Here is a 26757-nt window from a genome sequence, read left to right on the forward strand (position 1 = left end):
GGAGCATTAGATTTACGGTTTGTTTCTTCCTCCACGCCTGGCGCATATACAAGCAAGTTTAAGTTATTTTGGAAGATACACAAGTTGAAGAAGTTCAGAGTGATCGATAATCTACAAGCCAATGTCGACGAGAAAGACATTCGAGATGTCTCCGCGACGCAATGGAAACGGCCCTCCCACGCCGCGCATCATCATCGTCCCGGCTTCACCTCCCACCACCTCCTCTCCGACCACTGCCGATTCCGATGAGGAGGAACGCTTCTCGCCCATGTCCATCAGTCCGACGAGTCCGAGGACGACGTTGATTGCGCCCCCGCGACGATTCCGTCGTCTGCTTCCTGCGCCTGGACGACCATATCCACCACTACAGCCACAACCACAACCACAACCACGAGAATCACCACAACAACCAGTACAACCACTCCCCCACCCAGAACCAAGCACCACCCAGCCCTTAAGCCCCGCCTTCCCCCCCTCCCCACCACCCTCCCCACCCTCACCCTCATCACCACCACCACCAGCCCCCCTCCCAAAAGGCTCACCACCACCCTACTCCCCAACAACCGGACCCCCCTCAAACGCCTCAAACCCAACCCTCTCCCACCCTCTATCTCCAACCTCATCCCACCGCACCAAAACCCCTTCACCAACCCCAACCCCATACCTCCCGCAAACCCCAAACCAACCCCCAGCCTGAAATCCAAACTAGCCCCCCTCCTAGCCCACCTCCGCACAAAACTCCACCCCTTGGTGAGCAGCACAACCGGCCAGTCCCACCCATCCTTCCCGCAGACCCTACTCGCCTTCCACTGCCTCACCCACGCCCAGCTGGACAGTTTGGCGAGACACTTCCACCAGGTGTATCCCCCTGTGGCAGCCACGGAGTATTATCCCATCACGGTGCCGCCGTGGGTTGGGATGGAGGGGGCGGAGGAGGTGGATTTGGAGGTCAAGAGGCGCAGGTTTGGGAGGTTTATTGGTTTGAGGGGGTGCGAGAGTCCCACTTTTATATCTTCTGGGCAGGGGGGAAGGAATGCGTGGGTTGAGATGGCGGAGAGGAGGAGGAGGGTTAGAGGGTGGTTGGAGAGGTTGGAGATTGAGGGGTTTGGTTCGGGGGGGGTGAGGGGGTGGTAGAGGAAGAGGAGGAGGAAGAGGAGGAAAAGGTGTACCAGGATAATGGGGTTGGGAACGGGGAGATGTCCTCTGAGGAGAGGGAGACGCCGGAGGAGATGCTGGCGCGCATGGCGAGGGAGTGGGATGCGGCGATGGAGCGGGCGAAATGGGATTCCAACTTTGCGTTGCGGTGGAAGATGGGGGGGTAGTTCTTTATCTTTCACGGGTATGATTTGGGGTTAGGAAGATGCTTGATGTATACTAGGGATAGATCTGTTGAGATTAACTGTCTGGATATCTCGGGTTATATCCTCAGCCTAATGTCCCATCCCCTTCTCTTGGTTCTCCACCACAATCGCCCAGTACTTCTCGCGGCTGCGCTCCCGGAACATCTTGCCCCATTTGATCATCACCAGGAACACGGCGGCGCAGGCCAGTCCCACAAACGCCGCCGAGATGAAGCAGTTCTGGTAGCCCAGGTTGTCGACCCACGGCGTGATTCTGCCAGCCAGCTGTCAGTCCACGACCATCACCCTACTAGAAAGAGCCGCACTCACCCGTATCCAATGGCAAACGACATCGTGTTCCGCACCAGAATCACCGTCGCCATCGCATCGCCGCTCAGCTCGCGGTAGCTATCTACCAAATAGTTCACGCTCAGCGTGATCCCACACGTGTTGGCCATCGCCAGCAGACACATGGCCACGATCAGCCCGAACCAGTGCACCTGGTGCGCGGCGCCCACCCCCCAGAGCAGCAGCGACCCGGGAACGAGCACCAGGCAGATCGCAAACGGCCACAGCCGCTGCTCCGCCTCCATGACCCCGTTGTTGCGCCGCGCCAGGCGGATGGTGAGCCAGTCGCTGAACCGGCCGGTCAAGAGCGAGCTGATTCCGTCGTTAGTGATTGTGGAGGCGTACATGTTGGAGGGCACTCACGCAAAGACCACGCCCAGGATACAGGCTAGATAGCTCAGACCGACCATCGACGAACTGTCATGGTCAGAATCCGTGTCTGTCGGATCATACGTATTGTACGTACCTGAAGTTGTATGGAGCCCCACCCAAAATAATCGAGGCAGTACCATTGAGCACATTGAACCAGATCAGGTACGACCCGTACGAGAATCTGTCGATGTTAGCGACGTTCAAGATCCAATCCAGGCTGTCGCCAACCCACCCTGCGTAGAAAATCACCGGCCAGCTCAGATAGTATAGCGTCTGCCACAGCCGTCGGAACATGTTGTTTCGGGGCAGTCGCGGTCCCAGCAGCGAGAGCTTCTGGGCATAGCTCTTCTTCTTATACATGACGCCGCACTCCGTGTCAGCCTGCTGGACCAGTCCGGAGGGCGCCTTCTCCTTCTCGGTCTGTTCCGACGTCCGTGCGGAAGACGTCAATTGCGACTCGGGCGCGGTTCTATGCTGGCGCACGTAATTCGTCTCCTCCATGAAGAAGAAGAGAAACACAATGGCACCACCACAGAAAATGCTGGGCCAGTAAAACACCCATTGCCAGCCTTGGTATTCCGCAATGAAGCCGCAGATCACCGGGGCGAAATAGTTACTCCCGGCCAGGAAGAATGCATAGAGGGCCATGTAGGTGCCCCGTTCGTGGGTGAAGTACTATTCATTCTCTTATCAGCTTGGTTGGAGGTTACATGCCATCAAACTTACCACGTCCGTGACAGTGACCTCCGGCAGGGCTTCGATCGGGGCAGTGAAGAAGCCTGATATGATGCTCCGCGCGATCCACTGGCCGTTGGTGTGGATGTACGGGCTGGTCTAGAGTTAGTTCAGCTACCACAGCAGGTGGGCCCGGTGACAGCTTACCCCCACATTGAAGTGCCCTATGAAGTATTAGCAGTGACCCTTTTCCCCTGCCCCAAGAGTTTCAAGGTCTTACCAAAATCCCAACCAGTGACAAAATATATGTCAAGCGTTTGCCGTATTGTAAAGCCAATGGCTGCCAAAACAGCAGCCCCCAGCCCGCGAATAAAAACATATACCCAGTGCCCTCGTTCAAGGTCGAAACAGAGACGCCCGTAGCATCCGACAGCTGAGTGAGCACCGAGTATACGACCGAACATGCGATTCCCGCGAACAGGGTATATCTATGACGCAATGTCAATACTGCTGAACCACACCGAAAGCTCATCGGCCGGTGCCCACGTACACGCTGACACAAATTGTCGAAAGCAGTTTCCGGCGAGGCGCCCAGTTCAACGGATCATCGGGATCATCCGAGGGCTCTGGGATAAGAACGATGTCGCTGTCACCTTTGTCCAGGTGGCGGGTCGCCAGAACATGTTGCAGATCTACAAGGGTCACTGTGCCGGGGATGGCATTTCTGTCCACAGTCGGGGCCATGGTGTCGGCCAACGATTGGTAACAACCGACGAGTTCTTTTTCAAGAATTTAGAAAAGAAGAGCCAGAAGAATGTTGCTTCTGATCAGAGATGAGGTCTGCTCCCTCCCTGCGGGCAGCCGGGACTCTTAAAGTCTGGCTGTTGTCGAGGAAGCTTCCGACGGCGACCGAATCAGCGTGCAGCGTACATGTCAACCCTCGCAGAAGCGGGTTAAGTAGCATTATTGACTGCGTTCGAGAGTCCCCTCCCCCCCGCTTGTGCCACCATGGAACAATTCCGTCTGCTATCAGCGTGCAAGGCCATAGATGATCCAAACCTCTTGTCGCCGTTATCGTAGGTCTGCAGATAAGCCCCCCCTCGGGTTGCATTCCGTCACGCTGAGAAACGCCGAGTCTAAGCAAGCATTGCACGGATGGGGGTCATTGGGACCCTATGGATGGGGCAGCCCTCTGATAATCTTGCGCTGATGGATCCACTTGGTTATCAGAGAGGGTCAATGGCCGGCAAAAGCAGATGGCGATAACCAGTCGTGGCTGTCTTCCCCGCGCGGCTTCGAGGCGGGCCACTTCGAGGCGGGCCATCGCGATAACTAACCACTTGCGATGATTCGGGCAGGGCGGGGATATCGACCGTCGGCAAAGGATCCTGTTCTCTCCGGTAAGCCAGGCTGCTGCTTTTGTATCGAAAGGACAGATCGATAGCTCGACAGGTCGACTTGCCTGTCGATCCTCTCCCAGTTATCATCTTTTGCTTAGCCTGCCCAACGGCTGTCAACAGGTTGATGTAGACATTTCAGGTACAGCCCGGAATGTACCTCTTCCTCGTCAATGGAGGGTCGCATATTGATCTTGCCAGAGGTACAGTACATGTCATGCTTGCAAGCAGGCGATTGTCATGGAGAATGAAAAGCAGAGTTAGGGAGGCAGAGGAGAAAGAAAGTCTTCCCGGGTGGACCAAGTCAAAGGACAAACAAAATACGAGCGTCTCTCACATCAGACTGCGGTCTGGAACATGTGTCTACGTCTACGTCAACTATCTTCCCAACAATAGATAAGCATTGACCTCTGATAACAAAACCTCTAGAAAAACCTGGCTTTTCGAACCAGGCCCTTTATCAGTAGGCGATCACCCCTGAGATATTGATACAACTATTATATACCTCTTAACGCGGAAGGAGATATGTTCAACATCCAAATCATTTCATATAATACACCAGGCAATCCAACGATCAGCGCAGCTGACGATAGCCGGCATTAATGGAGAATCAAAAAGCAAGTATCTGCAAGTAACATGCTAAGGCAACAATAGGAAAAGGTGGCTCCAGTAGATAGCTTAGCTCGAGCCTCCGGAAACCTCATCGTCATCTGGTAGCTCCTTGATGACGTCTTGTATGACCTGAATCAATTCATCAATGTCTGGTCGGTCTGCAGGCTCGACTTGTAGACACTTGCGAACAACTTCTTTCACAGGCTCACTGATTGCCATGGCATTGTCACGGTTGTTGTTGTTGTTGTTGTTGTTGTTCTCACCAGCTTTCCCTTTCCCTTTGGTCGCACTCGACCTTTCGTCAGGGAAACGCCAGTCTCCACCTAGCACACACATACTCAGACTGCCGCCAGTCTCTTCGCTCCGAGCTTCGAAGGGACTCTTGCCCACCAGGCAGGCGTAGAGGGTGCACCCAAGAGACCAGATATCCACTTTGGTATCGATAATCGAGCCCGTCTTGACATCGAACAGCTCGGGCGCCCGGTATGGCATTGTGCTGTGCTCCGCTGCAGTATCCTGGACCGCTAGAGCGAGCGAGCGAGAAGTAATAGCGATCGGACTAGGTGCCAGCGACCCAAGGTCCATCAGAATGGGCGTACGACCATCATCGGCGATCATGATGTTCCCTATTCAAGTTAGCCTAGCCAGTCTCGTAGTGCCTTTGCGATCACCATACCCGGCTTGATATCTCGGTGAGCGTACGGACGGAGGTCACCGTCCTGCACTCCTTCCTGACTGATGGTCACTTCATCGTCCATCAGAGGCTCATTCTCCTCGTCATCGTCATCTGCATTTTGGCTGGCTCGTCGCTTGGCCTTTGCCTTGCGAACGGCGGTGTCTGCGTCTGCCTCGGCTCCCTCCCTCCTGACAGCCTTGGCTTTGCGGGTCGGCCCCGAACCGCTCTTGACACGATACTGGTGCATGGCGCGCAATGCCCGGGCGACTCCGAGCACCAACTCCATCAGCCTCTTCTCCGGGAAACGGGAGTGATTGACCAGATTGGCATTGATCGCATCTTGGAGGTTTCCGCGCTGGTAGTAAGGTAATAGGATGTAGACGGTCTTGGAGCCGGGTTCGCCGCCGTCGGAGCGGAATTTGGAGCCGGGTTCAGTCGAAACACAGTGATCAATGGAATGAATGATGTTGCTGTGCGATGTGAACAGATTGTAGGCCTCGACCTCCTTCAAGGCCTGGGAGACCGATTCTTGGCCAAAGGGGCATCGGATTTTCTTGAGCGCGAACAATTCGGAGGTCGCTTTGTCTTGGACGAGGTAGACGTAGGAGAAACCGCCCTGCAAAGTAGGGGCTGATCGTCAGCATATAGGCTTGTTCGGAAACGCTGCACTGGACCAGCAGTCAGATGCGGACACTCACTTCACCTAAAAGGCGGAGCAATTTGAAGCTACGACTATTGATCTTCAATTGCGGCGTGCTAGGAAAGCAGCACATGCAATCCGTGAAGCTGTAGAGAAGGTCGAAGAAGTATTGCGCCATGGCGAAAGGGCGCGGCGCGGCAATTGAAGGGCGAAGGTAGGGGAGGTGCGATGAAGCTCTTTGCAAGAGCAGTGATGATTACAACACTACTCAGCAATAGACGGGCTGTAATGACCCCGTGGCGACTGACGACTAAGGAGAGCTAGTTTCAAGGAGGATACGTACTATCGTCCACTTCTGACGGGCTGGGCTCCACCCCGGAGTTGGCGGCGCAAAAGCGGACAAGTAGAACGGTTAGGTAAGGGAGCGGAAGACAGTGGTCGGAACTGCAAGGGAAGGAGGCTTGAAGAGGAGTGATAACGAAGGGCAATTCAGGGTATAGCAGGGTGGATTGAGGGGGGTTGTAGTCTCCTTGGGATGGGGAAATAATTTCAGGTGGTGATGATATGAGGAGCGAGTAATACTGAATGAACAACAGTATGGAATAGTAATGAGGAGGAGGAGGAGGGAGCAGCGATGAGGAGAAGAAGCACGGATAATTGAGGTGTACGGTGGAGGCCTGAATCTTCAGGCAGGAACAAGAACGTGCATTGCCCCAGCCACTAGTCCCCTTTGGAAGGGTTTATTGTATGTTTCGAGGGTGTAAGTACGTGACGGAACATTGAGACTGGTGGGGCAAGTCGTCCATGGTTCGTGTGTGTTCATTACTCATTTGGGATGAGCTCGAATCGATTGATTGAAGGCTGATTGATTGAGAGGCTGAAGGCAGAAAGCCTTCCAGCTGCAGAGCTTCCTGAGCTTATCCCCGATTCGATTGTTTTTGTGTCGTCACTTGTCACTTTCACTCCCAACTGGAATCCCAGCAGCAAGCATCCTTTCACTTACCGTGTCTCTCTGGCCGCAAATTTGTCGACCAGATTCGATTCGATATCCACCCCCAGTCTTTCAGTCTGATTTGTCGTTTGTCTGCGCCTTTTGCCTTCGCCCCTGTCCTTCGCTGCCCAACAGGAGGACTGGGAGACCCTACCTGAACGCTCCAGAGACACAGAGGATAGGGATAAGCAATAAACATCCCTCCGAGCCTCCTACTAGCTGCGCATCCATTCTAAACACCAGCTATGTCGACTGACCTATGATCAGTCACTTCTCTCCTGCAACTGCTTTCAGCCACCCCACACCTCTTCCGTTACTAGACCATCCCTTTCTTCACCTGTCCGTCGTCCCTTGAAAGTCAGCCACTCACTGTCTGTCCCTGTCCGTGGCCTTATATCTCGACCCTCAATTCCCTTTTTCTTCCGTTCCGCAGAATCTTCGACTCGACGCGACTCAATCCCCGACCTTCGACCCTCCTCCTGACCCGACCACCTTCAGTCACCATGGCACCCCTCGACGATGTCCAGGTGGGCGACCTGGTCAACGTCCCTGGTGGCATGTACGGGACGGTCAAATACCTGGGAACTGTGGCGGGCAAACCAGGCAAGTTCGCCGGTATTGAACTCGCCTCGGAGCATGCCAGGAGGGGAAAGAACAACGGGGATGTTGAAGGGAAGCGTTACTTCTCCACGTCCATTCCCGGCTCCGGTATCTTCGTGCCGATGAACAACAACAAGTATGTCACCAAACGTGCTTCCGCACTGGGCTCGAGCATAAGTGCCGGCCCTCCCACCCCTTCGCGGCCCGTCAACTTCAGCAAGTCTATCGGGCCTGGTACCTCGGTGCGCGCCCCGCGTGTGAGACGCCCGTCCCTCCCCCGGCCTGAATCACCCAGAGGTCCGCCTTCGTCCAAGTTGAGCCTGGCGGGGCTACGAACCCCGTCCGTAGCATCGAGAAACGCATCGACAAATGGCTTTCCGCGAAGTCCAGTCAAGGCTCCCTCTCGTGCTTCTGACCGACCGCCGTCGCGGTTGAGCACGGAAGACGAGCTCCCTTCGGCCCGCACATCCGACTACCATCAGTCATCCGTGGCAGCAGAACTTCAGGAAGTACGGGAGCAGGTTCAGAGCCTGGAAAAGCAGCTGCTGGACCGCGATCGCCAGCTGGATGAACAGGCAGCCACCCTATCGGATTTCCAGCGGACCCTGGAAGAGTTAGAGGGATCCGACTCCCTTTCGATCCGAGCCCAGTTGCGCGAGAAGAATGAGAAGATCGCAGCGCTGACTGCGGAATTCGACCTGCATCGGGCAGATTTTAGAAGCACGTTGGATACTCTGGAGGTGGCTGCCTCGGAAACGGAACGAGTTTATGAGCAACGCCTAGAAGAATTGATGCAACAAAATAGAGAGCTGGAGGAGCGCGGCGAGGATGTTGAAACCGTCGCAAGGCAGCTCAAACAACTCGAGGAGCTAGTCTCCGAGCTTGAAGAGGGTCTGGAGGACGCACGGCGCGGAGAAGCTGAAGCCAGGGCAGAGGTGGAGTTTCTGCGGGGAGAGGTCGAGCGAACGAAGCTGGAACTCCAAAAGGAACGTGACTCGAAGGAGTCTCCAGCCGGAACCGACGGACAGTACCACCTGAGAGAATTAGAACAGAAGGACGACGAGATCCGTGGCCTTAAGGCTATCATCCACTCGCTCAGCCGTGGTGACCCCGATTTGCATGCAATCCAACAGAACAGCATCGGCACAAGCCCACAGCCCGATCATCAACCCGACCACCAGCCAGAACATGTCCCTCACCTCGAGCAACAAGCAGAGGAGTTTGAGCACATTCCGGAACGGAAGAACTACCGCATCGAAGAACTCGAACGCGAACTCCAGCAGATGCAGATCAACGGTGGTGGTCGCACGCGCAGCTCTACCGTTACCACCGCACCAACCCACCAAAAGTCCACCAGCACCAGTGGGTCAAATCTCACTAATGGGAATGTGATCAATCATGCACACCGTCTGTCGGATCGCACGGTGGTTCCAAACGATTGGCATGACCAACCCCAGCATGAAGGGCAATACCAGGCCTACTCTGTACGCCACCGCGCCATGTCAGATGCTTCCCACCATCGCCTAGAGACGATGCACGAGTCAGATGCTCGGTCGGAGGATGGTGGCTCATTATGGTGTGAGATTTGTGAGACAGGCGGTCATGACATCCTAAGCTGCACAAACATGTTTGGTGCCGAGAACAAGGAGAAGACCCCTGAGCCTGAAGAGCCTCTTCACGATGACAGCTCCCTAGACGAAAAGCCTACCCCTGAAACGTCTACGGCGGAGCCCTCCACATCTTCAACTCCCGAGGAGAGCACAACGCCTCAGAAGACCGGACGTGATGCCGTTCTGGAGGGTCTCAGGGGAGTAGGTTTGACATCATCCATGGCGCCCGTTGCAGGGAAAGCGAGTGGTGTGATTGACGAGTCTAAGTGGTGTGCTCTCTGTGAAAGAGATGGCCACGAGAGTATCGATTGTCCATTCGATGACTGAGTAGTGGACTGACCTGATGTCCTGCTTGCTACGGGAAGCATGGCACTCGTTCGGTCCAACGACGGCCCTATGATTGCAGTCAGTCTTGCGCACCCAGGGTAGGCTTCATGAGGTATGGCAGTCCACGAGCCTTGCCAATGAGTAATGGCTCTTTGCTGCCATAGGCAGGCCTTTATATACGATACGCTATGCGGTTCCACAAATCTGAGCCTGCCACTTTTATCTCACCTTGTTCTTCTTGATGTTTTGCTTGGTGATAACCCAGTCTGTCTTTCTACAATGTACAGTTCGGTAGCATGGGATGGAATAGCGTGCATATACAGTCTGCTCTGTTGGTGCGGCTGTGATAAACTTACATGTTACGATTAGCTTTGGTCGAGTGTGTTGCGGTTCCTTCATTCTTTGTGTTATGTTTTTTCCCTATCTGTGTCCTGGTGTCGGCTGGTCCAGAGAAGGACAGCCACCTTTTGTGTACCCTTTCGCTTCAACTTCTCTTCTCTCCCATATTCCCCTGGATAACAATCACCGTCCAGACATTCGATACTTGACTATAGCCCGCGGGCACCCTAATCAAGGCCCTCTAAGAGGACCCATCCAAACCGTGCTACACACCAATGCAACAAGTTCCGAGATATAGATTTGCTATCCAATATAAGACAATCTCGCCGACGCATTTTTCGTAATCATCAACATCACACATCAAAGCCGAGCCCTCCCCCCTACAGATATTGTACATCACCATGGCATGTAAGAACCGGGGTATCGATTTGTCTTTTGAATCCAAAAGAAAAGAAAAAACCCCCCTACTCAGGGTGCCGAGGCGGCTGTACGATCTCGCCCTCGGCGAACTTGGTCTGCGCGACGGTCCCACAGGCCTTGCAGGTCCGCTTCTCCTCGTCGGCCCCAAACTCGTTGACCACCTCCTTCACCTGCGTGCCCAGGTCCGTGCAGATGAACCGCTTCTCCCAGACGATCTCCCCGCAACCGCGGCAGTACCAGCGCATGCTGTCGACGGCGTCCTTGGCGCGCGGCTGCTCCATCACCACGCCGACCGTGTCCTGGAACCGCACGGGGCAGTGCGGCGTGTTGGCCGGCAGCAGGAAGATCGACCCCTCGTGGATCGGGATGTCCTGGAATACCGGCGGCGTGACCGAGGTGTCCACCGTCTTCAGCAGCATCGACCCCCGGTACTGGTAGAAGAACTCCGGCGTCGTGTTGCAGTGGTAGTCCGTGCGCGCGTTGGGCCCCCCCACGATCATCACCGTATAGCCCGCCGTCTCCGGCGAGGACGGGTGGTACACGCAGTAGTTATTTACCGGGGGTTGCAGGAGGTGCGAGTTGGCTTCCAGCCTGCGCGGGTTTTTTGGTGGATCATCAGCTGTGTGTATGACATGCGAAAATTGGGAGGGAAGATGAGTCAATGGGAGGGGGGAGAGAAAGGATTTTGGTGGTTGATAAGCAATTAACAATGCGGGGGCGAGGAGGGGTAGGGAATATGAAGCGACGAGATGGATGGATCGTTAACCAAATGCTATACATATACATACCATCTGGGGATGTTCAAGGCCGGTGGTAACATTATTTGGTCCCGTAGTATCTGCAGCGATGGGTTTTCCAGGAAGTCAATACCGGATGGATGTTATTTGTTTTGGAAGCAGAAATGAAGGGCGGAATGGGTTTATCTTCCCGGTGAGTATGAGTATGTGATCATCCGACCTGTCCAGGGTCTAATGTTATCTGCCCGGAGATAACCCGCCCCAAACGCCGAGAGTCGGAACGGAACATCCTCCCCTTCCGGCAGATTTTCTCGATTCCCTTTTTCGGATCAGGCCAAAAGATTCCAATCCAGTTCCACGCAGGCACGAAACTCTGATCGCCTCGAGGCTTTTTCGAATCAACCGACGGCCTTCTCGAGGAAATCTCCCCTCATCCCTCCGGACACAATGGCGTCGACTCCTCAGCCCCCGATTCGGCTGACCTCCCACAAGAACTTCGTCTATCGCTTGGTCTTCTCCACGTTGACTGGCCGGACCGTCCACATCTCGCAAATCCGTCCTTCGTCCCCGACGAATCCCGGTCTCGCGCCCCATGAAATCTCTTTCCTTCGTCTCCTCGATGCCGTCACCAATGGCTCGCAGATGGAAATCTCCTACACGGGTACGATCGTCGTGTACAAGCCAGGCCTGATCACCGGCAGCGCTACGGGCACCGGCGCCAGTGGAGGCGTGATTCGCCATGAGCTCCCCGCAGGGTGCACTCGTGGTGTGAGCTACTTTCTCATCCCGCTGTGTCTCCTGGCGCCCTTCTCCAAGGCGCCGATCAAGGTGACGTTCACGGGTCCCGGCGTGATCACCTCGGCCACCCCGACGGGCGACATGTCCGTCGACAGTGTGCGCACGGCCATTCTCCCTCTCTTCAACCAATTCGGCATCTTCAACAACATCGAGCTGCGCATCCTCAAGCGATCCAACCCGGGCCCCAACGGTCGCGGCGGCGGTGGAGAAGTCCAGTTTGTGTTCGGCCACCAGCTGCGACTCCCGAAAACTCTGCACCTGATGAACCCCGGTCGGATCAAGCGGGTGCGTGGTGTGGCCTATGCGGTGGGTGTCTCGGCGTCCAACAATGCACGGATGATCGAAACCGCCCGTGGCATCCTCAACCCTCTGGTACCCGACACCTACGTCTTCTCTGATGTGTCGTCGGCGCCCTTCGTGCCTGCGCCGGAGAAGACCAACCCGTCCGGAAAGAAGAAGATCGGCCTTGGCTTTGGCCTGTCCCTGGTCGCTGAGTCGTCGACGGGGTGCCTGTTCTCCGCCGATGTGGCATCGCCGCCCTCCGGTGGTGAGGCGCCTGAGGACATTGGGAAGCGATGTGCCTACCAGCTGCTGGAGACCGTCTCCAAGGGTGGCTGCGTTGCCCCTGCAGCCGTGCCGGTCATGCTTGGTCTGATGACCATGGGATCGGAGGACGTGGGTCGTATCCAAGTCGGCCGGGAGGTGATGGCTGACGAGAGCACCATCCAACTGGCCAGGGACCTGGCCAAATTCGGGGCCCCGGGCTGGGGTCTTCGCGATGCGAGTGGTGAGAACGAGAATGGAGACGTGATCATCAGCGTTGTTGGCCGCGGCATCGGCAACGTTGGGCGCAAGGTCGCTTGAGCGTGAAACACATTGTTTCATCGCCTCACCTCACTCCGCGGGGTTGGCATGTTCGAGTATCATCGCTGTACCCGATTAAATCATCTGTTCTTGGTCTGTGGCGGCTCTATCGGCAATGTTTTAGCTTTGTTTCAGAGCCCAGTCAGTCACCTTGCCTTGCCGCTCTTGCTCAGGGCAGCGGTGTAACCCGACCACAGCCAGGGGAATGAGCAGAGTTTCACATCAGCCGAGGAAGGAGACGGACCACGTCTATGCTTCATTTTCCAGATGTGGTTTTATTCATTGTCGCCAAGTTTCACCGCTAGCTTGGCCCTGCTGCCACGTGGCTGAGACCACACCGGATAGATGGCTGTTGATCGCACACCGCAGCCCTCCATTCGGCATTCATGCCCCGTCCAAAGTCTTTTGTTGTTCGCCTTTTCTTAATGATACCCACTGTTGTTTGGTCTACGAGGCGTCCACCTCATCTGTAGGGGAAAGCCATGTGAGATGTGAGATTTGGAAGGAAGGGAAATCGGATTGGTTCTCGGAGTCAGGAGTAGGAGGAAGTAAGGCTGGTCGACTGCGGCCTGACGAACAGGCAGTTCCAAAAATATTTCAGTGATTGGTGGTTGTACCATGTATATAGATTAGAGACTATGAAGAAAAAATATAAGTGCCCGCTGGTGTTCTCCCGTCGATTGACTTTCTATTCCACTACTACCAAGACAATTCTCAGCACTTCGCCATGCACTCTCGCTCTCCCTCGTCTTTCTGGCCGTCGATCGCCTCGACTTTGGTCCGTTTAGGAAATCGCTGAGCAACAGTTCGGAGAATTAACAACGCCGCCACGACTTCGTTCATGCCGGCCCCCGCGTCTCTTACGCATGTCTCGACCTTGATCTCAGCCAGCGTTAAGTCATTCGACCGATGCGACATGATAAACAAGGGCTTCTCCTCGCCAGCCCGCAGCCCGCCGCACGCACCGAACTCGGCCATCGCATCGACTCCTCGATTCCTCCGAATACGACCCAACAGGAGCTAATAAAACCTGGCATCTTTCCCTTGATTCTGTCTCTTTGTCTGCTTCACCCCCTTTACTTCTGTCTTTCTGCGTCCATATTCTACTAACTCTCATATCACCATATCCTTATACACACAGCTATCCCCATCGACTCACGCCCAGCATAACCGTTAGCAACGTCTAATTTACGCCTCTCGCCAGACCAGACCTCACCCCCAACTCCCGCTACGAAATCGAAACAGCCATGCCCAAACCAAAGAACTTAGTACGTCTCCTCCACCGACTCACACGCTAACAAGCCGGTGTAGGTACCAACCCGTGGGATGATGGCTTCTTTTCGCACGACACTTCTCCAGCCCCCGCTTTCTTCTTCTATGAAGAGGAAAGTGATGGTCCGGAGAAGTGCCGTGCCCTGGATCTACTGACGCGGCTCAAAAAATGCAGGTATCACGGAAAAAATCCTCCGTTCTGAGCAAAGCCTAGCCAATGTGGGCTGGTCCAGTAAGTGACAGAGCTTGTACGTATACCCATACCTAGTTGAAACTTGATGCAGAAGAAGAAACGAAGAAGATGGTGAGGACGATGATACTGACAATAAGTGCTGCGGCAGGCTGGCTAAAAACAAAAGTCCTACAAATTGACCCCACTCGCGCAAGGCACGTTCCCGCAAGGGAAATGCTCTGGTATGATGGCCCCCCTCTCCTTTTAGGGTCATGAGGGGATGGGACGAAGAGGGAGTGTTTTGCTGATGCTGATTGAGGGGATAGTGCTTTCCACCTTCTCCTCTTCCTCCTCCTCTACCTCTACTTCCACTTCTACTTCTACTCCGTCCACCTCAACTCTATACCATTAAACTCCACCACTCTTGAGGTCGGAGATCATCTTCCACGCAAGGGGAATACACCAATCCAGACACCGAGAGCAGCGAGTACAGTACAGTACAAGCCAGTACGAATGCATGCGCAACGCATCCCCAGAAGTCCGGACGGAACCAAACGCTAACGTCACATACTTTAGCTCTACCGTTTCCCTCCTTGTCAACGACGTACCGATAACGCAAGGACCAAAAGAAGACGGTGGCCTGTGGCCTGGTGCTTAATCCAGCCCAGTGAAGTGACAGAGCTTGTGAGTTACCCCCACCACCCACCTTTCCCTCTACTGTGCTCATAGTGAAAGCAAGAACTAAACTCCTCATCAGGCTGGCTAAAAACCCACCAAAGAAGACATTGGCCACAGCCCGTCAAACCTTGCGATAAACCTGTCGTTGACATATTGACATCAGCACTGGATCTCAACACAATCCAATCCACCCTGAAACCCTCCTGGTGGAACCATTTATGGTCGAGGGGAATAGGAATAGACGGGAATAGGTTGGGATTCTGGAGTACTCTGTGAGGGTACAGTACAGTGCCTCGTCAGGCTTATACAGTTCCCTTTGTCTCTCGAACTATGGAATATATACAAATACTTCGGTCTTACTTGTTACGGTTTCTCTTCTTGTGTCTCGCACTCCAGGTTAACGGGGTGAAGCTCTACTTACCCATGCGTTGACACGCAATTATGAGAAGGTGGATAGCTAGCTGGGCACTGACAATGACTCTATAATTTCAGGTCATACCGTAGCTGGAAAATATGAACTAGTGGCCTACCAGCTAGACATGGCTATCCATATCCAATCTTTCCGAAGAGCAGCCCTGAGCCCCTCGATCCCATTAAATACGTAATAACAAACAACGCTTTTACCATCGCGGTTAAAATCACAATGCCAATGCCAAACGACGACGTCCGGTCTCGATATTGATATACTCTAGCCCATTAACTCAGCAGACGCATGCACCAGCAGCAGCACCACCACCACCACCAGGTGGCCCTACCTACCTACCCAGTCAAACTTCGGTATTACTCGGGGTTTGATTGCACTGTAGGTACAATGCACAGGGGCGGGTGGAGAATCGAGAACCGATAAGCGATTCCCCATTAGCACGAGTAGATTGTTGTCGGGGTTGGCTGGATGTTCATGTCGCATCCCGCTAAGCCATGGGGGATTGGGGCCGCAGGATGCATGGTCCGTCACACCGCATTGCGCTCTTTCTCCTTGGATGCAAGGTGTTGACGGTTTGTACCAACGCTAACATGGACATGATCCGGCTGTATTAGGTGTAGAGAATACACTGGTCTCAGTACCAATTTACCTGGAATGTCTTAGTCTAACTCACACTGAGACGTGGAATGGTCCTTGTGACATGTCGAGACTGGTGGATTGTCTGTTGTCTGTTGGTTATGATCATCCTACATGGGACTATCGTGCGTGAAGGAGGTCAGAGTAACAGATGGTTAGAATGCGTAGACAAATTCTGAGACTTCTATGCTATTTGGAATCCTCTATCGAATGTATAATTGCATCGTACGCAGGGCATGCGGAACGCTCGAAGACGAGTATGTATATATGAAACACCCAAATATTCACAGAAAAATAAGTTGTGCGGAGAGAAAATATGGCTCCCAACGCCCGGAACGCTCGCGAAGTGAATGGCACACTGCCTTTCCGAGCCAATGAGAAATAATGACTTCTATGTAGTATATGCAGCACATAGATAAGAGGACAAGAGGCGGAAAAATGCTGAAAAGATACCAGTGTTGATGAGAAAGAGTGAAGTAACAAATCATCAATGATTACTCCGATACATCCTCGTCCTTGCCAGGAAACACAATATCCCGTTTGACAACGGCGCGGATATTGCTCGCAAACACGAACAGCCACATCCCCACGATGCAAATGGACATGGCAGATCCGACGCCCTTGACTCCAGGGCTATCGAAGGCTTTGCCCAGCGTGATGGTCGCGAGAGTAAAACCCGTGTTTGGAAAAACCATGGCCCACCAGTTGAGGTGGAAGGCCGTAGGTGGGAGGCGGATGGTGGCGATAATGGCAATGCTGAAGAACCAGAGACTGAGGGCCCAGAGGAAGGCGCCCGTGGCGATGGCAAGGAGTCGGAGGATATGCGCGTCTTGAAAGGGGTGCGGGTCTTGAAGGACTTGAAAATCCTCAGGAAGGCCGTTGGTCATGCCGATTAGGGCAAGGGCCGTGAAAGCAGGGGGGCCAACGCAGATGAACATCCCGGGTCGGTGTTCCCGGGACGGAAGGCCCGTCTCCATGAGGCGTCCGATATAGTGCGCGTACATGAGGAAACTGATGGAGAAGCCAAGGCCTTGGAAGGTGGTGCCGGCGACGATCATGGGAATAGCAGAGCGCGCGGGCTGCTGTTCGGCAATGACAGAGGCGATCGTGCCGCTTAGCATGATGGGGAATGCGGGGAGGATCCACGAGGGCATCATCGTTTGTAGAGGGTAGTGGTGGGCAGTAAAGACAAAAGAGTATTGGATGATAGCGGTCATCAGTGTGAAGGCACAGTAGAGCCAGAAAAGCACCTCAAGGGCGTAAATGAATGCAGGCTGTGTGGTGTCGCCGAAGTAGCGGTAGAGTCCGGTGATGATAGTTGCAATGGAAAGCCAGAAAGTGGGAAAGAAAAGACCCTCGCGGTCGTGTCGGAGGGAGTCGAGGAAGTTGCCGTGGAGAATGAAGCGCGTGGCCATGAGGCTGCACAGCAAAGCAAAGAAGACCAGGTTGATGATATAGACTGCAAGCCCGATCTGTTGCAGTCCGGAGAAGGTGTAGGGCTGGCTGGCCAGCAGAAGCGCTAGGCCGCCGGTGCTCATAGTCAGAGTATACCAGGCCCAGGTAAAATGACGCAGACGGTCCCGTAGAGACACATTGGTGGAACTAGAGTATTTGGAGGCTTTAAGCTCATGTTGGTATGTTGTAAGGTCCGAGCAGGAGGTGCCGGGAGGCGAGTGTTGCCCGAGCATACTGTGTATCAGAGAGATGAAGATGAAGAAGAATGACTGTACTGATGGCTATCTAAGGGAGATGGTGCAAGTTTTAATAGTAGACAATGAGCGACAAAAAGTTGTATAGCTGCATTCAGGCCCAAGTGAGGATCCGCGATGAGTTTGGCACAGCCAATTTGAATATGTTGATAAAGCCAATGAGTGTGAACCACAAACCCAGTATAGAAGCGGAGCACCACAGATATAGCATCAGCCTGCATTAGCCCCTATCCATCAGGGCTTTGACAGGGCCTCGCAGCATTGGGTTGCTGCTATTGCCCTCGCTACTACCATTGAAGGAGATGGAGCATTACGGTGTTGCCAAGCGTCTGATCTTTTTGATTCACCAAGTGCGACAGAAGAGGAGACACCTGGTCTGGGCGTTGACGATTGCAGATCCAACAATGGGCCCCTAGCGAGAGACGCGGCGAATTAGGAGGGCGAGCAAGTGTAAACAACCCGAGGGAGGAGACATACCACCCGCCAAGATTGCCGTTCTGGTCCACAGTCCAGGCATCATCGAAGGTAGGGAGTGGGCTGGATGCCGAGGAATTGGATGAGACCAAGATCTACCTTTTTTCAGTCTCGGCTTTGCTCAATGATCCCAGAGACTGTTGTGTCTGGTGTTGTGACAGTGGGTCACAATTGCAGAGACAACGTCAGCAGCCATTCATTCCATCAAGTTTCAAGCTGTGGAATGTGTACGCCATCTCCGTTGCCGTCTACAAGTGGCGCATGTCATAGCATGATGTGATTTCTGCAACAGTCTCCTTGAAAGAGAGCTAGAGATAATGATCAATGGTCAGGAGAATACCAGCTGCCTAGAGAAAGTCGTAGTTTGTTTTCAAAACTGCCGAGGAATCTAAACTTGAGGCAAACGCGTTCTAAGTGAAAAGCCGTAAGTGATAGAAATGCTCCGACCACGATGGGAAGAGACACAAGTGTTGCGAACCAGCGTCGGCTCATTGAGCGATTTGCATCATCATCATCATCACCAATCGGAAGGGGCCGATAAGCCTCCCCTGTCGGACCGAAAGTGAGCAACATCGGCAGGGCCAAGGTAAGTCAATGACTATCGTCGTGGCTCGGCTTAAGGATAAGGTTCTTGAGCGCCAGCCGAGATGTGATAGATCGCCGCTTGGCTGGGGAGTTCGACTCAGAGAATTCGACCATCAACCCAGGAGGCAAGCAGGCAGGCACGGAAGAAGGGTTCAACGTGGATAGAATGGATGGTGATGAGTAGGCTCAAAGATAGGGAGAAATCCAAGCCAAGAAGAAGATCGACAGCGCAGCGTCAACGGGAGGCCCGCCGCCAAGCTTCACAGTGGCTGTGGCCCAAGATTGAAGGAGGGACCGATAAGAAGAACCGAAAAAGGGGGGGGGCTGCTATTGGAGTCAATCAATTGAGTACATTCAGTTCATGGTTTCAAGGCCGAATCATCCAGCATCTGGGTTTGAGTGTGTCTGTGCCGGTGGAGAGTTGCTGGAGTGGAGAACCAAAGTTAAGGAAAAGGAAGAGTTAGAAAAGAGGGAAGAGCGGGAAAGCGTTTAGGGAGGAGGAGGAGGAGGAGGAGGAGGAGGAGGAGGAAAGACTTGGCAGTGCCCAGCCATTCTACGAGTTATTCTCGCCAAGCATGGCTCAGCTTCTTCCACTTCTCCCACTCGCTACGTAAACAGCATTCTTGATCGGCTCGATTCCTCCGTACTACTGCAACTAAAGGAGTACTACGGTATCCGACGATCGTCTGTCGCTTGGAGCGCGTTTCATCCTTCCTGGTTTCCTGACGCAATCCGCAAGCAATTCTGCAGCCTGATAATCCAAGCAACAGCAGTCAAACCTGCAGCAAGCAGCCCCGTCCTGTCGCCTCCTTCTTCACGGAAACGTGGTCTGCAGCGAAGCAGACGAGAAACAGGCATTCATGCTCAACGGGGAAGGTCAGACGAATGTCCAGCGCATGCAGAACACAGGTCATATCACAGAGAATCATCTGGAAATTGTTGCACTAACAAACTATTCGAGCAGGCACCCACGCTAACCATGCACAGCAATATTTCACCAAGAACAAGCTAGTACGCAAGCAATGCTAATTATATCTCATGTCAGACAGCAAGAGAGAAAGTCAATCATATTCATTCAAATGGTCCAAATCATAGTCGCATAAAAAGACACAAGGAAAGTCGTTGATGCGGGGTCGCAGATGGTTTGAGATAATCGTTCAGCCAGATATGGACGCCGGATCATGCAGCTCGTACATCCTTGTATGGAATCCTCTGGAACGAACGGAAATAAACGGGTTCACATGCATGGCCAGGGACAGAGGTCGAAGCACAGAAGATGGAAGAGGACATTGACGAAGTAATAAAGAATGGCGCTGTTCATAGCATACCTACCAGAACAAAATCACATCATCATCCGGTATACGAGATCAGAGGCAAGCTCCGTCGTACTATCGAGCAATGCCCGCAAGCCCTGAGCGGAAGGCTTCTGGGATCTGATCGAGGGAGAGCCCAGATCACTTTCGACTGGCGGACAGTACGAGGCCAAGTCCCGCACCTTGCACGCTGCGAAATGCACAACCAGCTTCCGCAACTCGTTGTCCCGCAGTTGGGTGGCAGAGGTCGGAGTGATCGGCTCCAGACGGGTGGTCTTGGTGTACGTATAGTGTAGCAGGTCAAGGACTTTACGAGCCTTGATGCTGGCCAGAGCATGATGATCGTCATCATCATCCACCTGGTCCCTCTCAGGGAAGCCGAGATACAGCAGGTCCCGGTGCAACTTACGGAGACAGAGCTGAGCCAGTGCCGGGATCAGGTACCGTGTCGCAAAGACGTAGAGCTTGGCATGGAAGACCAAGTACGGCAGCTCATGTGGCGAGCGAGAGGACATGGCGCTAGGAGGCCTGGTGCTGAGACAGGAGCGGGGGTCAATATAGTCGATGGCGGCGAACTCATCCCATAAGTTGCTTCCCTTTTCATGCAGACGGGAGTACTGCTGCTTGGCAAAGGAGGTGTCAATCATCGGCCCAGTCAGTCTCCTACCACTGTGATCGAAACCCGGCTGCTTCTCCTCCTTGGGTGCTTGTAGTCTGTCCTTCGCACCAAGCTTGTCTGCATCGCTGGGTTCAGCTTCTGCTGAAGGAGTGGCAGCCGTCTGCTCCCAAGTCTCCGTGTACGGAGCCGACTCCGCAGGACCGGATTCCTCTACCGGGGCATGGTCTTGTTCCCATTGTTCCGTCACCGTGTTGGCTTCCGCAGCTGGGTTCCCCTCCTCCTCGGGGTTCAAGTTCTCAGGAGGTGGCGTGGAAGGAGGTGTCAGCTTAGGGGTCGCCTCCTCAGAGGCACCGCCCCTTTTCTTCTTATTGTTCTTCTTATTTTTCTTGCCTTTCTTGCCTTTGGCTGCCTCGTCGTCCGCCGCATCCCAAGCGTCTTCCTCTTCCTTCTTATCCACGGCAGGGGTCATCGGCGGTTGATCACTGGGCTTTCTAGACTCTGATCTCAATTCCTGTCCAGGGTGTGCAAGCTCTTCATCAGGCGCGATTGCACATTCCCAGTCGTCGTCGTCTTTGCCAGAACCCGCATAAACGCCTTCGCCGGGACGGTCATGGGTCTCCCTTGAAGACGTTCTAGGGGGAGTCGGGGCACGCGGAGGAATAGTCCGCACTGGACTGATCGGGGAATCTTTGGAGAACACTCCGCGAAAAGGATTACTCACGCGCTGATCGTCGCGATCCTCCTCGCGCGACCCTGGGGGAGGCACGCGGTAATCCCCGGTGTAGGCATACTCGCAGAAGGCGACAAAGGTCTCGACATCCTCGTCCTCAAGCACGGCAATGTGATGTTTCGACTCCCGGGTTTCACCGCTGTTCATAAGATGGTCAAGCGGCTGGGAGACATGACGGGCGAGACCAGCCTGGATGGTGAGTTTGGTGTGATTTGGACCGACCAGGAAGGTGAATGGCGGTGAATGGACGATGCTGTAGCCATCAGTGGCCGTCCTGTCGGGGTTGGCATGGGGCAGTAGATTTGGAAGATAGGAAGAAAGGCTTGGGCTTGATAAGAGTGAGTTACCTACCTACTATAATCTCGATCTGCCTCCATCGACGATGACTCCAATTATGCTCTGGGCAGTCCTCTTCCCTGAGATCAAGACACACCAGAGGGGGGGGAGGGGGAAGCGAAGTGATGAGAAGCAGGGATTGAAGGAAATTGAAAAAGGAGAGGAAGCCACGCAGCTCAATTAAAATAGGTTGTATCTGCTCATGCGACCCCTGATCATGACTCTTTCATATATTCTGCACCGGGGCTTGCCTTGAGCCGGCAGCCTGCGCACTATTGACCATAATAGAACCCCCTCTCTTTTTTCTCTCGGCAATGTCCTTAGCTTCCCCTCCACCGATAGAGAAGCTACAAGCGCACGAGGCAAGTCCAACTGGGTCGAAAGAGCGATAGTCTGGCTACGTGGGCAATCATGACGGGGGGGTGTGAAGCAGCGAGTGGATTGACCGCCAACCTTTTCACGACGGTCGTCTTATCGCGCGAGCCACCGGGGAAGAAAAGCTGCTCTGCGTCTCGGAGGGATCGGCCTGGTCATCCGAGCTCTGATCAGTCTTGTTGTCTCTCTGTCTTTCCTCAAGGTTGGTCGAAGGAGGGGTTGAAGGTTTTCCTGCATGGTTCGCGAAATGCACAGAGTGGGGAGGAAATGTGCTCTCTCCATCTGGCCTCTCGTCTGCGATTTCCCTCCCCCTTTTCGAGGATCAATCAAAAGGATATTGCACCCTTCCTGCATGTTCTCACGCGAGACAAGGATTGGGAAAAGACCAACCAGAGGGTAGTTGGAGGGGGCTGGCGAGGGAATGATGAGTTGTTGCCCGATGGATCATTTAATCCCAGCCTTTCTTTTCGTTTTCGAGACCCAACGGCGGTCAACCCACGCTGGTCGGCGTCTGGGGCCTGCAGGGGTCCTATTTCGGTTTGATTTGGTCGTTTAGTTCATAATTTCTCCTTGCGCTATAGTGCCAATGTCAAAGAGGCCGTGATTTGCTTTGTTTTTTTCCTCCCTATAGGAAAAAGAAATAGACTCGCGGGATTTTGTTTGAAGATCACTTTAAGTGTACTCTGCCGTGCCCTAACCAGTGACTGACGGCACCTGAATGCCATCCCACCATGCATGGAAACTGGTTACTTCGAAAAGCCGAAGCACAACACTTAGTTTTCAAAATGAACTGATCTGATCCAACTTAACAGCGACAAGGCGTGAACCAACAACCACTGTCACTATGGATAATCAGATAACATTTACCACATATCCCACCCCCGCCTTCAACACAGCTCAATGGCACTAAGAGAGGAAATGGTATCCCTAACCCCATCAACACCATCTATATCTATTCATCCACAGAAGACCGACGGAGACATGAAAACTAGAGAGAGAGTAGTATACACAAAATAAACACATATTGTACGTCCCAAATTCAACTTATAATCAGTGTACCAACCGAATCTCTCTCGTCCCGGGCTCCCACTCCCTCAGCCCTTCCCCAACACTATACCAGAACCGCAACTTGACACATTCGGTCCGCGCTTTCTCGATATCCCCGCCGTCAAAGGCCTCCTCCAAGGCCCGCACGCACTCCCGGACCCGCTGCTCATTCTCCCGCTGCAGCTCGCGGATCGTCTCCTCCGCCCCTTCGTCCGCCCCGACCTCTTCAATCGTCTCCTGCACCTCCATGACCTCCATCAGCGTTTGCGGATCCAGCGCGTGCTTTGTCGCTCCATCCTCCGCCGTGACGTCGATCCCGTGCATCTCGCGAAGGAGGTACTGCGCACGCTGCAGTGGGTCTAGCAGGGTGCGGTAGGCCTCGTTGATCCGCGCCGACAGGGCCTCGGCCTGCTGCTTCTGCGGACCCGAGGGGTATTTGTCCGGGTGAATGCGGGCCTGCCATTGGAGGAACTCGCGGCGCAGGTCCGCGGGGGAGATTGAGAACGGGGAGTGCGGTGGCGGGCCGGCGGGGAGCGTGTTCCGGAAGATCGTGTAGTGGTTCGTTATGTCCGGGATCTCTAGGGGGGCGGAGGAGGTAGATGAGGAGAGGTAAGAGGTGGTGGTGAGGCAGCGAGTAGTGCTGGTAAGGTTGTGGTTATCAAATCGTCGTAGTGGCGACGGTGAGAGTCGGAGATGACACCGGGGATATGGTAGGGTTGTGAATGTGGTAGATGAGCGCTGAGACACAGCTTGTAAGCTTTTCCGAGAAGATCCAGCGGAGAGTAGCCGTGTGGCTACTCGCGTCGTTGCCATGATTATGGACAGAATTAATTGGTGAAGATGAACAAAGTAGTTGAAGCTTCTTACTTCTCCGGAATTCTTGATTGATAATGGATAGACGGCCGATTTTGCCCGCGGAATCGAGCCGGCGGTGAGATATGTAGCTCACCGCCTGTCATGCATGGTGGAATGTATAGACTTACTGTCAAAATGATATCATCACCAGAGCGCACTCCTACTGCCATGATACATAGCTTCGTAATTATTGTTATGTAGTCGTATATAGTACAGTACACTCAGACTCATTCGATCCCCCAAAGCTTCACTGTCCGGTCGTGGCCACAGCTGGCAATCCATTGTGCATCCGCACTGATATCGGTGCTAAGCACGTTGCCGGAATGCCCACTGAGACTCTTCACCAATGACCAGTCATCTGCACTGAAGATGTTGACGTTCTTGTCGAAGCCACTACTCACGAAGAATGTTCCCGACTTCTTAGGCTGTACGGGCCCAGATGTCTCGCCGTCCACCTCCATGCGGCCCTCCGAAGGTAGGATGGAAGTGGCTTCGGCGCCCTTGTACCATCGCAAGTCAGACACGACACTCTTGTGAGCGCCGATTCCTCCGGTGTTGCGCACTTGCCGCAGATCCCAACACTTGACCCATCCGTCTCCAGACCCGGACAACACCCGATACCCGTCAACACCCCAGTCCAAACCGTAAATCTCCCGAATGTGTCCCTCCAGAATCATCACAGTCCGGCCTGTTCGTAGATCCCAGATACGTCCGATGCTGTCCAGGCCTCCGCTCGCCATGAGTGAACCATCGTTGTTGAATGCCACTGCGTACACCTCACGCGAATGGCCTTCCTGTAGTAACAACTCCGCCGTCGTCTCCACATCCCACAATCGCCAAGTAGTATCGTAGGAGGCAGAAGCGACATACCGGCCAGACGGGTGGAATTCCGTCCGACAGACACGACCACTATGACCGGACAGCGTCGCCAGTGGCTGCTCCTTGTCTAAGGACCACAGACACACATTGCCCTCGCCACCACCTGAGACCAGATTCACCGTCGATTCCGAGCCGGTAGACGTCGCACCGGGGAACCAAGACAATCCACCGACCCTGTCCGCATGTCCCTTGACTGACCATTTTTCTTCGAGGTTGGGCACGGTCAGCAAATTGATACCTCCTCCCCAGTTACCAGTTGCGATCATCTGCCCGTCGGGCGAAAAGCGACAAATGCTGACAGGCCGGTCACCCGCGATTTGGGAACCGTAGAGGTCAAACTGATGCAATTTTTCCTTGATCGCTTTACGGTGTTTAATATGCGTCCGCAAGGGGATAGTCGATTCTTCACGCAGCCTGGCGACACGGGCCTTTGCGCGGGGAAGGGAGAACCGCGCAATCTCTTTCCGCGCCTTGAGAAGCTCCTCGGAGCCCTCTGTGTAAAACTCCTCCTGTTGCTCGGCCTCCTCCTCCTCGTCTTCGTCGACTTCGGTTGTCCCCTCTCGCATTTCCACATCGCCCTCAGCAGCAGCAGCAGCCGCCGCCGCATCCTGTTTCTCCGCAAGATCAGTCAACAGCTCGCGCAAGCGGTCTCTACGATCCGCAGGTCCTTCGCCAAAAAGTGTGATTGGCTCGCCAAGCTCTCGTAGTCGCGCGCGCACTCGAGTGTCGTCAGTGGGCACCGCCATCGCAGCGGCTCTCCTCTTGCGCTCAAACTGGGATAGGATGGCAGAGGCTCTTTCCGCCGGGATGCCCGCTGCGGAAGAGGGAAGGTCATAATTTCGGTCCACGGCTGTATAAAAGATCAGGATGTCAGCTTCGAGATGGGATTCCGTCATTATTCGTCAGAGTTACAAGTGATGCATACGTATATTTGCTAGGTCAATGCCCATATCCGTGTCCTACAGTAGGAATGAATGTCAGTCAATGCGCCCAAATAGACACAGTCGTCCTGTGAGCCGAAGATGGCAGAAGTAGTGTATTCGGTCTGAATCAGACGGCGTGAAACGGTGGGGATTGATCCTACCTGCGCCTCCTCCACGTACGCCTGTCGCGATGGGTGCATCATGATGGGCGACGAGATGAGGGGATTAGCCAAGAAATGCCCACTCGATTAGGCCAACACGTCAAAAGATTAACAGTTTCGAACGCAGTGGTGGAGACAGTGGAGCTTATTGATACCAGGGATAGAGAGTGTAAGTAATAGCAACAGAATCTAGAGAGTGAAGAGGGCAGAAGAGACCAAAGTTGGAGAGGAAATGAAATGGCGGCATGTCCGTTTTGCAGAAGGCGGCGACAAGGCAAATCAACCCGCCCGGTCAATGATCAACTACAATTCCCATCAACAATCTCCATCCAAGTCCAGACGCTCAACACCTTGGTCATCTTCTCAAAATCCCTCTCGCGCATCATGAAATATCTGTCGGGACTCGCTGAACGTGTACTGATTGAGCTTCTTCGTCCCGAATCGGCTCCAAGAACCGTCATGAACTCATTTTGTGCATATCATGGTCTCCTTCCGCCATCATCTACTATATCAGGGTAATGAGAGCTGCGCTTAAGATCGTTGACCAGCCAATGAGCATTTGTCAACATTGTAGACCTCATGAGCCTATTCCTCTCCGTCAACACTCCTCGATCACCATATCAGAGCAGAAGCTACACTCGACGACCGGCTGAATGAGTGTTTCAAGCATGCTTCGCTCGCCCATCGTGAGGCGGTCGTTGACGGCGGCGGGCGGTCACAGCAACTGCCGGTCTTTTGGCCCGAAATTTCCATCGGTTCTTCGTCTCTTCTTCCAAACTCTCCCACTTACTTTTCTTTCTCTGTGTTTTTCGAGTCAGCCGGC

General features: G+C 53.9%; 9 protein-coding genes across 9 annotated transcripts; 2 read left to right on the plus strand and 7 right to left on the minus strand.

Annotated features, from left to right (window-relative positions):
* Window positions 1-1430: 1430 nt before the first annotated feature.
* Window positions 1431-3479, minus strand: ASPACDRAFT_30167 (putative MFS transporter; the record flags this gene model as incomplete). The annotated part of the gene is made up of 9 exons (XM_020199707.1): window positions 1431-1614; window positions 1671-2000; window positions 2052-2105; window positions 2155-2241; window positions 2293-2735; window positions 2787-2889; window positions 2943-2959; window positions 3016-3223; window positions 3286-3479. The coding sequence occupies 9 exons, from the start codon at window positions 3477-3479 to the stop codon at window positions 1431-1433; spliced, it is 1620 nt and encodes a 539-aa protein (XP_020055823.1).
* A 1058-nt stretch (window positions 3480-4537) lies between these two features.
* On the minus strand, window positions 4538-6505 carry ASPACDRAFT_79376 (putative serine/threonine protein kinase ENV7). The gene is made up of 3 exons (XM_020205392.1): window positions 6119-6505; window positions 5421-6036; window positions 4538-5370 (listed from the first exon to the last, which is right to left on the minus strand). Exons 1-3 carry the CDS (start codon window positions 6236-6238, stop codon window positions 4811-4813), a joined length of 1296 nt encoding a protein of 431 aa, XP_020055824.1. The 5' UTR covers window positions 6239-6505; the 3' UTR covers window positions 4538-4810.
* Window positions 6506-7554: 1049 nt separating this feature from the next.
* ASPACDRAFT_44152 (CAP-Gly domain containing linker protein BIK1) lies at window positions 7555-9588 on the plus strand (the record flags this gene model as incomplete). Its single annotated transcript, XM_020201379.1, has 1 exon — window positions 7555-9588. One exon carries the CDS (start codon window positions 7555-7557, stop codon window positions 9586-9588), a length of 2034 nt encoding a protein of 677 aa, XP_020055825.1.
* Window positions 9589-10391: 803 nt separating this feature from the next.
* Window positions 10392-11167, minus strand: ASPACDRAFT_44153 (3-hydroxyanthranilate 3,4-dioxygenase; the record flags this gene model as incomplete). The annotated part of the gene is made up of 2 exons (XM_020201380.1): window positions 10392-10938; window positions 11136-11167. The coding sequence occupies 2 exons, from the start codon at window positions 11165-11167 to the stop codon at window positions 10392-10394; spliced, it is 579 nt and encodes a 192-aa protein (XP_020055826.1).
* A 364-nt stretch (window positions 11168-11531) lies between these two features.
* Window positions 11532-12746, plus strand: ASPACDRAFT_29851 (RNA 3'-terminal phosphate cyclase-like protein; the record flags this gene model as incomplete). Its single annotated transcript, XM_020199669.1, has 1 exon — window positions 11532-12746. One exon carries the CDS (start codon window positions 11532-11534, stop codon window positions 12744-12746), a length of 1215 nt encoding a protein of 404 aa, XP_020055827.1.
* Window positions 12747-16422: 3676 nt separating this feature from the next.
* Window positions 16423-17616, minus strand: ASPACDRAFT_120953 (tellurite-resistance/dicarboxylate transporter family protein; the record flags this gene model as incomplete). Its single annotated transcript, XM_020196390.1, has 1 exon — window positions 16423-17616. The coding sequence occupies one exon, from the start codon at window positions 17614-17616 to the stop codon at window positions 16423-16425; it is 1194 nt and encodes a 397-aa protein (XP_020055828.1).
* Window positions 17617-20038: 2422 nt separating this feature from the next.
* On the minus strand, window positions 20039-21735 carry ASPACDRAFT_61258 (uncharacterized protein; the record flags this gene model as incomplete). Its single annotated transcript, XM_020203646.1, has 2 exons — window positions 20039-21680; window positions 21710-21735. The coding sequence occupies 2 exons, from the start codon at window positions 21733-21735 to the stop codon at window positions 20039-20041; spliced, it is 1668 nt and encodes a 555-aa protein (XP_020055829.1).
* A 1384-nt stretch (window positions 21736-23119) lies between these two features.
* On the minus strand, window positions 23120-23929 carry ASPACDRAFT_61259 (J-type chaperone JAC1; the record flags this gene model as incomplete). Its single annotated transcript, XM_020203647.1, has 1 exon — window positions 23120-23929. One exon carries the CDS (start codon window positions 23927-23929, stop codon window positions 23120-23122), a length of 810 nt encoding a protein of 269 aa, XP_020055830.1.
* A 158-nt stretch (window positions 23930-24087) lies between these two features.
* ASPACDRAFT_120962 (putative pre-mRNA splicing factor) lies at window positions 24088-26172 on the minus strand. Its single transcript, XM_020196391.1, has 3 exons — window positions 25935-26172; window positions 25776-25809; window positions 24088-25700 (listed from the first exon to the last, which is right to left on the minus strand). Exons 1-3 carry the CDS (start codon window positions 25974-25976, stop codon window positions 24199-24201), a joined length of 1578 nt encoding a protein of 525 aa, XP_020055831.1. The 5' UTR covers window positions 25977-26172; the 3' UTR covers window positions 24088-24198.
* Between the last annotated feature and the right edge of the window lie 585 nt (window positions 26173-26757).

This window comes from Aspergillus aculeatus, assembly GCF_001890905.1.
Source record: "Aspergillus aculeatus ATCC 16872 unplaced genomic scaffold ASPACscaffold_9, whole genome shotgun sequence".
In the NCBI taxonomy this organism is placed as follows: Eukaryota; Fungi; Ascomycota; class Eurotiomycetes; order Eurotiales; family Aspergillaceae; genus Aspergillus; species Aspergillus aculeatus.

Excerpts from the sequence above, each read along its gene's own strand:
- ASPACDRAFT_79376 (XM_020205392.1), bottom strand. The coding sequence starts at position 6,238 with ATGGCGCAATACTTCTTCGACCTTCTCTACAGCTTCACGGATTGCATG. Across the intron at positions 6,037-6,118 it reads TGCTCCGCCTTTTAGGTGAA|GGCGGTTTCTCCTACGTCTA; the intron begins GTGAGTGTCCGC and ends CCTACTTTGCAG. Across the intron at positions 5,371-5,420 it reads TCACCGAGATATCAAGCCGG|GGAACATCATGATCGCCGAT; the intron begins GTATGGTGATCG and ends TAACTTGAATAG.
- ASPACDRAFT_120962 (XM_020196391.1), bottom strand. The coding sequence starts at position 25,976 with ATGATGCACCCATCGCGACAGGCGTACGTGGAGGAGGCGCAG. Across the intron at positions 25,810-25,934 it reads CGTACGTGGAGGAGGCGCAG|GACACGGATATGGGCATTGA; the intron begins GTAGGATCAATC and ends TTCCTACTGTAG. Across the intron at positions 25,701-25,775 it reads CATTGACCTAGCAAATATAC|CCGTGGACCGAAATTATGAC; the intron begins GTATGCATCACT and ends TCTTTTATACAG.